This window comes from Ranitomeya imitator, chromosome 10 (assembly GCF_032444005.1).
Source record: "Ranitomeya imitator isolate aRanImi1 chromosome 10, aRanImi1.pri, whole genome shotgun sequence".
NCBI classification, from domain to species: domain Eukaryota; kingdom Metazoa; phylum Chordata; class Amphibia; order Anura; family Dendrobatidae; genus Ranitomeya; species Ranitomeya imitator.
Window position 1 is genome coordinate 13987263 of NC_091291.1, and position 15842 is coordinate 14003104.

A 15842-nucleotide genomic window follows, 5' to 3' on the forward strand; every position below is an offset into this window, starting at 1 on the left:
CATTTCTTCCATGAAGCAAACCTCTATCAGGCTACTCCAAACAGTAGATTGGTGGAGCTGGTCCTGCCAGTTGCCACCAGTTCTGAGATGATGGCACTGCTGGACATGTTCCTAACTTGAAGGAAAGTAATCAAGATGTGTCTTTCATCTGTTGCACTAAGTTTCCTTGGTAGACCACTGAATCTACAGCCCTTAAGGTTGCCCATTTCTCGGTACAAATACAGGCAGATACTTATTCATCTTGTAATACCATCAGGGAGGCGTCTAATTGGCTCTAAATTTATTCTGCAGCCAGAAAATGATCTCAAACATCCAACCAATATAATTAAGAACTATTTTCGGCGTAAAGAAGAACAAGGTGTCCTGGAAACGATGATCAGGCCCCACAGAGCCCTGATCTCAACATCATCTAGTCTGTCTGGGATCTGTGGTTACTTTTCCAAGACATTTGGGACAACTTCCCTGCCAAAAAAACTGTGTGCAAGGACATCTACCTAAAATATTTTTTTAATACATCGCAATGTGTCGTTTAGGGGAAAAAAACGCATCCTGCAAAGTTGTTTGCAGGATGCGTTGTTGCCCCATAGCGTAACATTACCGACGCATTGCGACGTATTGACACACGTCACAACCTTCGTACGACGGTTGCGCCGTGTTGTGGCGGACCGCCGGGAGCAAAAAACGTTAAATGTAACGTTTTTTGCTCCAGACGGACCGCTTTTTCCGACCGCGCATGCGAGGCCGGAACTCCGCCCCCACCTCCCCGCACCTCACAATGGGGCAGCGGATGCGCCGGAGAATGCATCCGCTGCACCCGTTGTGCGGCGCTAACAATGCTAGTGTCGGAATCTCGGCCCGACGCAATTCGACGGGCCCGAATTCTGACGCTAGTGTGAAAGTAGCCTTACACTTCTATTTTTTAAACCAATCATGGAGCTGTAAAAAGATGGAGATCCTTAGAAGGGAACCTGGTTGCAGATTCATGGGTGAAGCCCGGGCATGGGTGGTATGTATCAGATACTGGCTGCATTACTGCAGCGTTTCTGAGAAAACATAATTGTAGAAACAAGAAGACGACCATGGACAGTGCTGAAACATGCCTCATTAAAACGGATTATCTAGAACTTTTACTATTTTTGTGGATAGGACTAAGAACTTTCTGAACGGGGACGACCTATGCCACCGATTCATCTGCTTCATCTCACCGGTCGTCAACAGAACAGCTCCTTCTCTTGCGCTCTGCTCTATTGACGGGGAGTCACTGCAGACGTCATGCCGACTGACATCTGGGAGTTGGCTAACAATCAGCATGACATTGGCAGCGATGCCCCATCAATAGAGCAGAGCGCAAGAGAAGGAGCTGCTCTGTTGTCATGAAGTCAGCAGAAGCCGCAGAATTGCTTGCAGGAGCGGTCCGTGAACGCTTTGAGATGGCAGAGATCGGTATTGGTCAGAACATGCAGGCAGTTAGCAACTACCTGCCTGTAAGTTCTTAGCCAGGAGGATAGACTGAGGGTCTATTCCTGTAACTGGGCTTATTATTATGTTGGTCCGACCCCTTGGAACACCAAGTTGATTTAGACTACCCTAGGCTCCATCAGACAGTGCACTCAAGTCAGAGTCAAAGCGGTGTCCCCGGAAAACAGAAACTCTGAAGACTGAGACTTGGAGCTGAATGTGCACCGCTCACACTTTTTTTTTTAGCTAATCATCTCTTTTTCTGGCATTTAGCTTTAGATCAGTTGAACGGAAAGCTATTTCTGCACAAATCTCCAATGATACAGAATAGAGAACAAAGCTCGTTCTGCGACTACGAAAAAAAAACAGGAAATAATGCAAATTATCTGCTGCTTGTAATAACTTGTCTTGTGTGGAGGCTGACCCAAGTATCTGAATTGCAAGATAATTTCCAGTTGGAACCGACCCAGAAAAACAATCTAACCTTACAAGGGTTTATAGGGATGTACAAGCAGCACAAAAAGCGAGCGTAAAGCAGCCCCTCTTGGATTGGACCACAGGATTTTACACTAGGACAAGACTACTGCACTGCGTCTGGATGCCAAAGTTTGATGCCCTATTTCGAACCCTAACGTGGCGGTGGACACATTCCTGTAGACCAGCAGCGTGCTACGAAGCTCCAGGAGCCTGTCAATAAGAACCACATCAAATACAAGACCAAAAAATAAGGTCTGGCACCAACAAAAACTTTCTAGGCACGCCAGCTTCTCATATTTATCCAGTTCTGATTCAATGGGGTCACAACCTACTAGGGTCAGACTCAAGCTGTCCTCATATTACACTGATGTCTACTCACCTGGACGAAGATTCTGGGGGAAAATAGACTTTTTAAGTGGAACCAGGTTCCCCAGATCCACCCAAACCACCACCACCATGTATTTATTGTTATCTCTTTACCCTTACTATTAAACCCGTCTTATTGATTACTGCACGGGCCAACATAATTTTAAACTGCTAATTAGTGGGTGACTAGTCATGGTGGGGTTGTTTCCTACTCCTTGTAGGAGTGACTACCGTAATTTATAAGAGCGGTGTAACCACTAGAACACTGCAGGTGATGCCAATTAGCTGAAGATGTCCCCTCTGTCATTTTCAGTTGGATGCTGGCTCAGTGAAGAGATGCTTGGCTGTGATGCTCTTGCCTTTGTGCATACACAGAGTAGAGTATGGATTCAACAGGAAGCCTATGCCTCTCCATTGATTCCATACTCTACTCTGTGTGCATGCTCAGGCAAGAGACCAGAGCTCCGGTCACCTGAGACAATCACCATATATATCATACATACACATACATTTGTTAGGTTGAACAATATATATATATATATATATATATATATATATATATATATATATATACTAGCTGAAGAGCCCGGCGTTGCCTTGGCATAGTAAATATCTGTGGTTAGTTATAGCACGTCACTTCTCTTATTTTCCCATCACGCCTCTCATTTCCCAATCACATCTTCTCCTTCACATCTCTCATTTTCCCCCTCACACCTCTCATTTTCTCCCTCACTCCTCTCATTCCCACCTAACACTTGTCATTTCGACCTCACATCTGTCATTTTCCGATCACTACACTATTTTCCCTCACTCCTCTCATTTTGCACTCACACATTTTCATTTTCACCTCACACCTCTCATTTTCACCTCAGTATATACATGTTTGTCATCTCCCTTATATATAGTATACACCTGTATGTCATCTCCTGTATATAGTATATACCTGTATGTCATCTCCCCTGTATATAGTATATACCTGCTGTGTCATCTCCCCTGTATATAGTATATACCTGTATGTCATCTCCTCCTATATATAGTATATACCTGTATGTCATCTCCTCCTATATATAGTATATACCTGTATGTTATCTCCTCCTATATATAATATATACCTGTATGTCATCTCCTCCTATATATAGTATATACCTGTATGTCATCTCCTCCTATATATAAAATATATACCTGTATGTCATCTCCTCCTATATATAGTATATACCTGTATGTCATCTCCTCCTATATATAATATATACCTGTATGTCATCTCCTTCTATATATAGTATATACCTGTATGTCATCTCCTCCTATATATAGTATATACCTGTATGTTATCTCCTCCTGTATATAGTATATACCTGTGTGTCATCTCCCCTGTATATAGTATATATCTGTGTCATCTCCTCCTGTATATAGTATATACCTGTATATCATCTTCTATATATAGCATATACCTGTATGTCATCTCCTCCTATATATAGTATATACCTGTAGGTAATCTGCTCCTGTATATAGTATATACCTGTGTGTCATCTCCTCCTGTATATAGTATATACCTGTATGTCATCTCCTCCTGTATATAGTATGTACCTGTATGTCATCTCTTCCTTTATATAGTATATACCTGTGTGTCATCTCCCCTGTATATAGTATATACCTGTATGTCATCTCCTCCTGTATATAGTATGTACCTGTATGTCATCTCTCCTGTATATAGTATATATCTGTGTGTCATCTCCCCTGTATATAGTATATACCTGTATGTCATCTCCTCCTGTATATAGTATGTACCTGGGTGTCATCTCTTCCTTTATATAGTATATACCTGTGTGTTATCTCTCCTATATATAGTATATATCTGTGTGTCATCTCCCCTGTATATAGTATATACCTGTGTGATGTCCTGTATTAGACCTCGGTCACACGTTATTTGCTCAGTATTTTTACCTCAGTATTTGTAAGCTAAATTGGCAGCCTGATAAATCCCCAGCCAACAGGAAGCCCTCCCCCTGGCAGTATATATTAGCTCACACATACACATAATAGACAGGTCATGTGACTGACAGCTGCCGTATTTCCTATATGGTGCAATTGTTGTAGTTTGTCTGCTTATTAATCAGATTTTTATTTTTGAAGGCTAATACCAGACTTGTGTGTGTTTTAGGGCGAGTTTCGTCTGTCAAGTTGTGTGTGTTGAGTTGTGTGTGGCGACATGCATGTAGCGACTTTTGTGAGATGAGTTTTGTGTGGCGACATGCGTGTAGCAACTTTTTGTGTGTCAAGTTGCATGTGACAGGTTACTGTAGCAAGTTGTGTGCAGCAAGTTTTGCGCATGGCGAGTTTTGCGCGTGGTGAGTTTTATGTGTGGTGCCTTTTGAGTATGTGCAAGTTTTGTGTGAGGCAACTTTTGCATGTGTTGCAAATTTTGTGCATGTGGCAATTTTTCCGCATGTGCAAGTTTTGCGTGTGGCGAGTTTTCCATGAGGTGAGTTTTGCACTTGTGGCGAGTTTTGCGTGAGCCTATTTTTTGCATGTGGCGAGTTTTGCGCGTGGTGAGTTTTGAGCGGCGACTTTTGTGTTTCGACTTTTATGTGGCGAGGTTGGTGTATGTGTGGTGAAATGTGTGCTGAGGGTGGTATATGTGTTCAAGCATGTGGTAGTGTGTGGCGCATTTTGTGTGTGTGTTCATATCCCCGTGTGTGGTGAGTATCCCATGTCGGGGTCCCACCTTAGCAACTGTACGGTATATACTCTTTGGCGCCATCGCTCTCATTCTTTAAGTCCCCCTTGTTCACATCTGGCAGCTGTCAATTTGCCTCCAACACTTTTCCTTTCACTTTTCCCCATTATGTAGATAGGGGCAAAATTGTTTGGTGAATTGGAAAGCGCGGGGTTAAAATTTCGCCTCACAATATAGCCTATGACGCTCTCGGGGTCCAGACGTGTGAGTGTGCAAAATTTTGTGGCTGTAGCTGCGACGGAGCAGATGGCAATCCCGGACATACACACACACACACACATTCAGCTTTATATAGTAGATGTTCACTCGTTGCCTACTCCTGGCCTAATGTATATTGATGAGGTGCACCAAAGAAATAAACACTCTCCTCAACACATTGTTTTCAGAATCAGTCCATTCCTCAACCCCCAATCTACTAAAATATTAGAGCATGACCTAATCATCTCCCGCCTCGACTACTGCAATATCCTCCTCTGTGGCCTTTCTGCTAATACTCTCGCACCTCTTCGGTTCGTACTTAACTCTGCTGCCCAAACTAATCCACCTCTCTCCTGCTCCCCTCTGCAAATCCCTTCATTGGCTCCCAAATTCCCAATGAACCCACTTCAATCCAAAGGTACCGTTACACTAAACGACTTACCAACGATCACGACCAGCGATACGACCTGGCCGTGATTGTTGGTAAGTCGTTGTGTGGTCTCTGGGGAGCTGTCACACAGACAGCTCTCTCCAGCGACCAACGATCAGGGGAACGACTTCGGCATCGTTGAAACTGTCTTCAACGATGCCGAGGTCCCCGGGTAACCAGGGTAAACATCGGGTTACTAAGCGCAGGGGCGTGCTTAGTAACCCGATATTTACCCTGGTTACCATTGTAAAAGTTACACTACATACTCACATTCCGATGTCTATCACGTCCCCCGCCGTCAGCTTCCCGCACTGACTGTGTCAGCGCCGGCCGTAAAGCAGAGCACAGCGGTGACGTCACCGCTGTGCTTTACGGCCGGCGCTGACAGTCAGTGCGGGGAAGCTGACGGCGGGGGACGTGATAGACATCGGAATGTGAGTATGTACTGTTTGTTTTTTTAACTTTTACAATGGTAACCAGGGTAAATATCGGGTTACTAAGCGCAGCACTGCGCTTAGTAACCCGATATTTACCCTGGTTACAAGTGAACACATCGTTGGATCGGCGTCACACACGCCGATCAAGCGATGACAGCGGGTGATCAGCGACCAAAAAAAGGTCCTGATCATTCCCCAACGACCAACGATCTCCCAGCAGGGGCCTGCTCGTTGGTCGCTGTCACACATAACGAGATTGTTAGCGGGATCGTTGCTATGTCACAAAAAGCGTGGCGTTGCAACAATATCGTTAACAAAATCGTTATATCTGAAGGTGCCCTAACACTGATCTCCAAAGCCATCCATAATTTGTCTCCTCCACATTTCTCTGAACTAATCTCCTGTTATCTCCCACTATGTAATCTCCAGTCCTCCCAAGGTCACCTTCTCCCCTCTACACTTGTACGTTCCTCATCCAATCGCCTGAAGACTTCTTCTGAGTATCCCCCAACTCGTAGAATTCTGTGGCACAACACATCCAATCATCCCTTACATTCGGAAATTTCAAGCAGAACTTGAAAACCCATCTCTCTGAAATAGCTTACAGCCTGGAATGACCTCGCTTCCACCTCCCCAACACCATTGGAGCTACTGCAACCCCTGGACCTACGGTATCCTTCTCCATTATCAAGTAGAATGTAAGCCCGCATGGGCAGGGTCCTCGCCCCTCTGTACCTGTCTGTCACTATTAGTTTGATCATTGTGATTTCTGTGTTTTGCAAGTAGTCCTCTCTCATGTACAGCACCATGGAATCAACGGTGGTCTAAAAATAAATAATAATAATACCCCAGAACCTCAATGACCTGATGGCCGCCCTTCAAGAAGAGTGGGATGTCGTGCCTCAGTAGACAATAACTCGCCTTGTGAACACCATGAGACACCGTTGTCAAGCCGTAAATGATGCTCAAGGCCACATGACAAGTTGTGGATACATTGACGTTTTTTGGAGGGTATACTCACCACTGTTCTTGGCTTTAGCTTCAATAAATTGTTTGAGAATGAGGAAATCACCATTGCTTGCTTCTACTTAAAAGTCCTACTTTTTTGATAAAATATCGTGGTAACGTGAACGTTTTACGTTTTCTAGAAATTTCGCCCAAAAGCCAAATATCCCTGTTTGTGAGAACTGCATATAGACAAGGTATGAATGAATGAATGAAGTGAACAACGGCAGCACTCACCGATCTTCTAAACAGGTGCCTTTATTGGTTAAAAATCTTCACGGCTCGGGGGTGAATGAACGAGAATGTGGGAGTAGAACGACGGCCGTTTCGCGCCGGTCTGGCGCTTCAACGGGTTCAACTGAACCCGTTGAAGCGCCAGACCGGCGCGAAACGGCCGTCGTTCTGCACCCACATTCTCTTGTTCATTCACCCCCGAGCCGTGAAGATTTTTAACCAATAAAGGCACCTGTTTAGAAGATCGGTGAGTGCTGCCATTGTTCACTTCATTCATTTATGACATCTGTCTTCTTGGCTGAAGCACCCGAGATCTGGAGGCCAGCTGGGGCTCATCAGCCTGGAGCGGAGGCAGTCAGCTGCAGCAGCGGTGCGGTCAGCTGTGTTTCTTTGTTCTTTCTCGTATAGACAAGGTATTGTTACCCTTTCATTTGCCATCACTATCAGAATATCTTGCTTCTTTTTATTAACCACAATGACTTACGTGTCATGATCCCAATGGCAGGGGATCACAAAAGGACAAGCACAAAAACAAAACAAGCTCTAGGGTGATGGAACCTGAGCTGACCGCGATCCTGAACCTCAACACACAACTAGCAGTAGCCGGGGAACGTGCCTACGATGATTCCTAGACGTCTCGCGCCAGCCGAAGGATTAACTTCCCCTATTAGAAGAAACACAGACCTCACTTGCCTCCAGAGAAACACCCCACAGAAATAGCAGCCCCCCACATGTAATAACGGTGAAATGAGAGGAAAGCACATACGTAGTTATGAAAATAGAATCAGCAAAAATGAGGTCCGCTAAAGCTAGATAGCAGAGGATACAAAAGTGAACTGCGCGGTCAGCGAAAAACCCTTCAAAAAACCATCCTGAAATTACTTGAACTCATGTGCCAACTCATGGAACATGAGGAGTAATTTCAGCCCACTAGAGCAACCAGCAGCAAGGAATCACATATCTGCAAGCTGGACTAAGACAAAAATTAAGCAAAACGTGGAACAGGAAAATCAAAACTTAGCTTGTCCTGAAGAAAACAGACGCAGGGAGCAGAGGTAAAAAGACACGCTGATTACATTGATAGCCGGCGAGGAAATGACAAAAAAGCCAGGTTAAATAGGAAACTCCCATAACCTGATGGAACAGGTGGACACCAGAGACCGCAGAGAACACAAGTCACCCAGTACCATCAGTAACCACCAGAGGGAGCCCAAAAACAGAACTCACAACACTTACGGTACTTTTCTTGGAAAGGTTTCTTACGTTACCTGTTGTGAAATGTAATATTAAGTGCAGGGCACGCACCCAAAACATACAGACTCTGGTCCACCTTGTTCGCCTTTAGAGAAGGACTTCATTATTACATTTTTGTTAAACCCCTTCAGTAAAAGGTGGCACTGGCTTCTCGCATAATGGCAAGGTGCTAAAACAGTCACAATTAATCTGGCCACTAATCCGGGAGACCACAGGAGGTTGCAGATTTCATTTCCCACTGGATGAAGAACTGACACCTACTGCCACAGATTAAAGAACGAGGTGGAGTCGGTCTATCAAAATACCAGAAGATCCTGGAGTAATTAGAGGGTGTGAGAGGGACTTAACCATAACCAAACCGTGCGATCTCGCTCTACCCACAGCTGGCAGCGGGCGGAGAGCATTATTGTAGTCCTAGATCCTCGTCATCTACATAAATTCCCACAAGGAGCTCATAAGTCTCCAACTTTACCCCATAGACCCCCGGTCAGTGACCTCTCATCCAGCCAAATCAGAACTCCTTCTTTGCACTGATGAAGGGCAAACACCCCGAAACATGTGTCTGCAAATACAGTTCATGGTTTGGCTTTTATCCTAAGTCATGGGACAAGGCTCGTTAAAAAGTCGCTATTGACTTTATGGATTGCTAAAAGTTAGAGATCTTGTCCTCTGTGCACAGTATTTGCATATCTCTGGAAGGGATACTGTAATCTACTATATAATTGTCCAAGGGTCACTTCCGTCTTTCTGTCTGTCCTTCTGTCTGTCCTTCTTTCTGTCACGGATATTCATTGGTCGCGGCCTCTGTCTGTCATGGAATCCAAGTCGCTAATTGGTCGCGGCAAAACGCCCACGACCATTGCCACGACCAATCAGCGACGGGCACAGTCCGGCGGCAACATGGCCGCTCCTTCCTCCCCACAGTCAGTGCCCGCTCCGTACTCGCCTCCAGTCAGCCCTCACACAGGGTTAGTAGCAGCGTTAATGGACCGCACTATCCCGCGGTGTAACGCACTCCATTAACGCTGCTATTAACCCTGTGTGACCAATGTTTTACTATTGATGCAGTCTATGCGGCATGAATAGTAAAAAGATCTAAAGTTAAAAATAATAAAAAATCGTTATATACTCACCGTCCGTCGGCCTCTCGGATCCACAACAGGCCTTTCCTGCTCGCGACGCTCCTGTAACCGGTCCATGCTGCGATCTCGCGAGATGATGACGTAGCGCTACGTCATCATCTCGCGAGACCGCAATGCACTCTCGAGACCGGAGCGCGCGAGGAGCGACGCTAACCGCTTCGCTTGGATCCGGAAGGTAAGTATATAACTATTTTTTATTTTAATTCTTTTTTTTTTTTTAACAGGGATATGATGCCCACATTGCTATATACTACTTGGACTGGGCAATATACTACGTGGGCTGTGCAATATACTATGTGGCTGGGCAATTTCCTACGTGGCTGGGCAATATACTACGTCACTGGGCAATATACTACGTGGCTGGGCAATATACTACGTGACTAGCCAGTATACTACGTGGCTGGGCAATATACTACGTGGCTGGGCAATATACTACGTGGCTGGGCAATATACTACGTGGCTGGGCAATATACTACGTGGCTGGGCAATATACTACGTGGCTGGGCAATATATTACATTACTGGTCAATATACTACGTGGCTGGGCAATATACTACGTGACTGGGCAATATACTACGTGGCTGGGCAATATACTACGTGGCTGGGCAATATACTACGTGGCTGGGCAATATACTACGTGGCTGGGCAATATACTACGTGACTGGCCAATATACTACGTGGCTGGGCAATATACTACGTGGCTGGGCAATATACTACGTGGCTGGGCAATATAATACGTGGCTGGGCAATATACTACGTGGCTGGGCAATATACTACGTGGCTGGGCAATATATTACTACATAGCTGGGCAATATACTACGTGACTGGGCAATATACTACGTGACTGGGCAATATACTATGTAGCTGGGCAATATACTACATGGCTGGGCAATATACTACGTGGCTGGGCAATATATTACTACATAGCTGTGCAATATACTAAGTGACTGGGCAATATACTATGTAGCTGGGCAATATACTACATGGCTGGGCAATATACTACGTGGCTGGGCAATATATTACTACATAGCTGGGCAATATACTACGTGACTGGGCAATATACTACGTGACTGGGCAATATACTATGTAGCTGGGCAATATACTACATGGCTGGGCAATATACTACGTGGCTGGGCAATATATTACTACATAGCTGGGCAATATACTACGTGGCTGGGCAATATACTACGTGGCTGGGCAATATACTACGTGGCTGGGCAATATACTACGTGACTGGGCAATATACTACGTGACTGGGCAATATACTACGTAGCTGGGCAATATACTACGTGACTGGGCAATATACTACGTGACTGGGCAATATATTACTACATAGCTGGGCAATATACTACGTGGCTGGGCAATATACTACGTGACTGGGCAATATACTACGTGGCTGGGCAATATACTACGTGACTGGGCAATATACTACGTAGCTGGGCAATATACTACGTGGCTGGGCAATATACTACGTGACTGGGCAATATACTACGTAGCTGGGCAATATACTACGTGGCTGGGCAATATACTACGTGACTGGGCAATATACTACGTGACTGGGCAATATACTACGTGACTGGGCAATATACTATGTAGCTGGGCAATATACTACGTAGCTGGGCAATATACTACATTACTGGGCAATATACTACGTGGCTGGGCAATATACTACGTGACTGGGCAATATACTACGTCACTGGGCAATATACTATGTAGCTGGGCAATATACTACATTACTGGGCAATATACTACGTGGCTGGGCAATATACTACGTGGCTGGGCAATATATACTACGTGGCTGGGCAATATATACTACGTGGCTGGGCAATATATACTACGTGGCTGGGCAATATATACTACGTGGCTGGGCAATATATACTACGTGGCTGGGCAATATATACTACGTGGCTGGGCAATATATACTACGTGGCTGGGCAATATATACTACGTGGCTGGGCAATATATACTACGTGGCTGGGCAATATATACTACGTGGCTGGGCAATATACTACGTGACTGGGCAATATACTACGTGACTGGGCAATATACTACGTGACTGGGCAATATACTACGTGACTGGGCAATATACTACGTGACTGGGCAATATACTACGTGGCTGGGCAATATACTACGTGACTGGGCAATATACTACGTGACTGGGCAATATACTACGTGGCTGGGCAATATACTACGTGGCTGGGCAATATACTACATTACTGGGCAATATACTACATTACTGGGCAATATACTACGTGACTGGGCAATATACTACGTGACTGGGCAATATACTACGTGACTGGGCAATATACTACGTGACTGGGCAATATACTACGTGGCTGGGCAATATACTACGTGGCTGGGCAATATACTACATTACTGGGCAATATACTACGTGACTGGGCAATATACTACGTGACTGGGCAATATACTACGTGACTGGGCAATATATTACTACATAGCTGGGCAATATACTACGTGGCTGGGCAATATATATTACTACATAGCTGGGCAATATACTACGTGGCTGGGCAATATACTACGTGACTGGGCAATATACTACGTGGCTGGGCAATATATTACTACATAGCTGGGCAATATACTACGTGGCTGGGCAATATACTACGTGGCTGGGCAATATACTACGTGGCTGGGCAATATACTACGTGACTGGGCAATATACTACGTGACTGGGCAATATACTACGTGACTGGGCAATATACTACGTGGCTGGGCAATATACTACGTGGCTGGGCAATATACTACATGGACATGCATATTCTAGAATACCCGATGCGTTAGAATCAGGCCACCATCTTGTTATTCTTAAATTTTTGGTTAGTCCACAAATACTTTATTAGATTATCGGCACTCCTACCATTGTTTTCATGGAACATGACCTCAATCGGTATACATTTTGAGTCTAACGGCAAAGACTCAGGGTCCTCTATTTTCACCAGGGCTGTGGAGTCAGCGTCGTGGAGTCGGAGCCCACTTATGTGGAGTTGGAGTCGGAGGTTTGGCTTACCGACTCCACAGCCCTGATTTTCACCATATATCGACACTGACTGAGATCGTTATCCAAATATCACTACATTGCCAGAACCACAGTAACGTGCAGAGAATCAGGTGCCTATACATTAAACGTACAAACCCAAAAGTGGCCATTGAGGATTGCAGATCAAAATAAACGTGTCAAAGTTACAATCGTTTTGCAAAAACTCCGTTTCTGCATCCTCGGCATTTGACCACAGATTCTGCACAGAAAAGTTCCGGATCAGCTGCACTAAATAACCCAAAGTCTAATTTGATTTTTGAACCTCTTTGGTGGAAAGGCCAATGCAGAATGTCCTAAAATCTATGCTCTCCCCCATGCATGGTACTGTACAGATCTGCAGAATTTTGGTGCAGATTTGTATTTAAACCCGAACTTGAGGCCTGAAGAACACAGAAATCTCGCGGAGAGCTGCAACAGCAGATAACAATCGCCCTACAGACACGGGATGACACCGCTATACTATATCTCTGTAGCACATGCATAGGCGGCACAGCGAGATAATAAACTATGCAGGAATCTCACACCGAGAAAAAAAAAAACTCATTTATTGAGGCAAAAGTCCCCATAAAAAGCTGATGTGAGCTCCTACAAACCACCGTGGAACCACGTGACCCCCTCATACAGCCCGAGCTGTGGGGGTAATACACTATATACTCACTCCAGGAGCGGACACAGACAGAGGGGGCCCTGTACAACAACATTAACCACTGGTGTAGGGGTTGTCCATCTGCAGAGATCAGTGATTGGCTGCAGTGCTGTCAAGGCGACATCAGCGCTGCAGACGATAACAGACACTGGGGAGAAGTGGCGGAGACTCAGCGCTGGACCCGGAAAGGAAGAGGAAAGAACAGCATGTCTGGGGTTAAAACAAACTGCCTCAGGGATTGGGTTTTCCAAAATGGGAAATCCCTTTACCTGCGCAGTATCAATGACTCACAGGGTTCGCATTACAAGATAGAGATTACCTAAGGTGGTTAAAAAAAAAATGGAAAACCCCTTGAATAGTGATTTTTTTTTTTTTTTTTTGTCTCAACTCTTAAAATATGTAATAAAAGGTGATCAAAAACGCTCATCAACCTAAAAAATGACAGCTCGTCTCGCAAGAAAAAAAAAAAAAAAAAAAAAGCGCAATCAACAGACAAATAAAAAATAAATATAAATAATGGATTTCGAAAGCCGGCAGTGAAAAAAAAAAATACAGAAAATTAAACAAAATAAATAAAATACTAAATTAAATGCATAAAATATACGAAATATTAAATACATTATGTAAACAATGAAATACTAAATTAAATGAATGTGTACATTAAATACAAAACATTTTATAAACAAAATACTAAATTAAATATGTAATATCTAAATCACGGTAAATCTATTACATAAACATAATACAGTAAACAATTATACACACATTAAATACAATACAAAAATGAAGCAAACATAAAATATATCATTAAAACACATAAAACAAATATAATAAAAATAATTTGCAAATATTGCACAAGAGTCGATATTTCCATCAATCGCTGTTGCAAGCAGCAGGGTTACTGCATAGTTGTGGTCAGACTACAACTCTCAGCGTACAGCACCTGCTGGGGGTTGTAGTTGCTCCCTACATTGCTATTTTGTTTCTTTTCCTTAGTTAAATGACTTCTGCACATAGAAGGAGACGGGTAGCGCCAGCCATGTGTAGAGGCCTAGGGCCGCCGCCCGTATGGGGCGTCCTGCAACTATCACCCCCATCATGGCCCTCGGTGTTACATACGGGGGGATAAAGGAGATATCTAATCATTACCTGACAGGACAGAGACCCTCATGGTGCGCAGTGTTTCGTCCTCCCCGTCGTCCTAAGGCGGAGACACCGGAAGCTGTGCAGGAGGTTTTACTACTACTACTTTCGTTTTCGGCGGCTGGGGTCACCATGGCAACCAAGATGGCGGCGCCCTTGTTCCGGGAAAGAGGCCTAAAGCTCAGAGCTACCAGGAAGGTGGCGGAGGACAGAGACAGAGCTCAGTGCAGCTATAAACTGCTGTACGGCACCAGGGCCGGCTATAGTGACTATACCTGCAGTATACAGCGTTATTACCATGGGTGCTGTATATACCTGCAGTATACAGCGTTATTACCATGGGTGGCCTATATACCTGCAGTATACAGTGTTATTACCATGGGTGCTGTATATACCTGCAGTATACAGCGTTATTACCATGGGTGCCCTATATACCTGCAGTATACAGCGTTATTACCATGGGTGCAGTATATACCTGCAGTATACAGCGTTATTACCATGGGTGCTGTATATACCTGCAGTATACAGTGTTATTACCATGAGTGCTGTATATACCTGCAGTATACAGTGTTATTACCATGGGTGCTGTATATATCTGCAGTATACAGCGTTATTACCATGGGTGGCCTATATACCTGCAGTATACAGCGTTATTACCATGGGTGCCCTATATACCTGCAGTATACAGTGTTATTACCATGGGTGCTGTATATATCTGCAGTATACAGCGTTATTACCATGGGTGGCCTATATACCTGCAGTATACAGCGTTATTACCATGGGTGCCCTATATACCTGCAGTATACAGTGTTATTACCATGGGTGCTGTATATACCTGCAGTATACAGCGTTATTACCATGGGTGCTGTATATACCTGCAGTATACAGCGTTATTACCATGGGTGCTGTATATACCTGCAGTATACAGCGTTATTACCATGGGTATTGTATATACCTGCAGTATACAGCGTTATTACCATGGGTGCCGTATATACCTGCAGTATACAGTGTTATTACCATGGGTGCCGTATATACCTGCAGTATACAGTGTTATTATCATGGGTGCCCTATATACCTGCAGTATACAGTGTTATTACCATGGGTGCCGTATATACCTGCAGTATACAGTGTTATTATCATGGGTGCCCTATATACCTGCAGTATACAGCGTTATTACCATGGGTGCCCTATATACCTGCAGTATACAGTGTTATTACCATGGGTGTTGTATATACCTGCAGTATACAGCGTTATTACCATGGGT

The 15842-nt window shown here is 44.4% G+C and overlaps 1 protein-coding gene across 6 annotated transcripts in view; it reads right to left on the reverse strand.

The window, feature by feature from the left end:
- LOC138651305 (carcinoembryonic antigen-related cell adhesion molecule 3-like) overlaps positions 1–14718 on the reverse strand; it is a 49007-nt gene extending 34289 nt beyond the window's left edge. For all 6 annotated transcript variants that reach the window (XR_011315467.1, XR_011315466.1, XR_011315465.1 and 3 more), the window contains exon 1: positions 14585–14718. Coding sequence is in view for 3 of the 6 variants with exons in the window: in XM_069741398.1 (XP_069597499.1) it covers positions 14585–14606 (22 nt within the window). In the remaining 3 variants the exon portion in view is untranslated. The remainder of the gene's footprint in view (positions 1–14584) is intronic.
- Positions 14719–15842: the final 1124 nt, after the last annotated feature.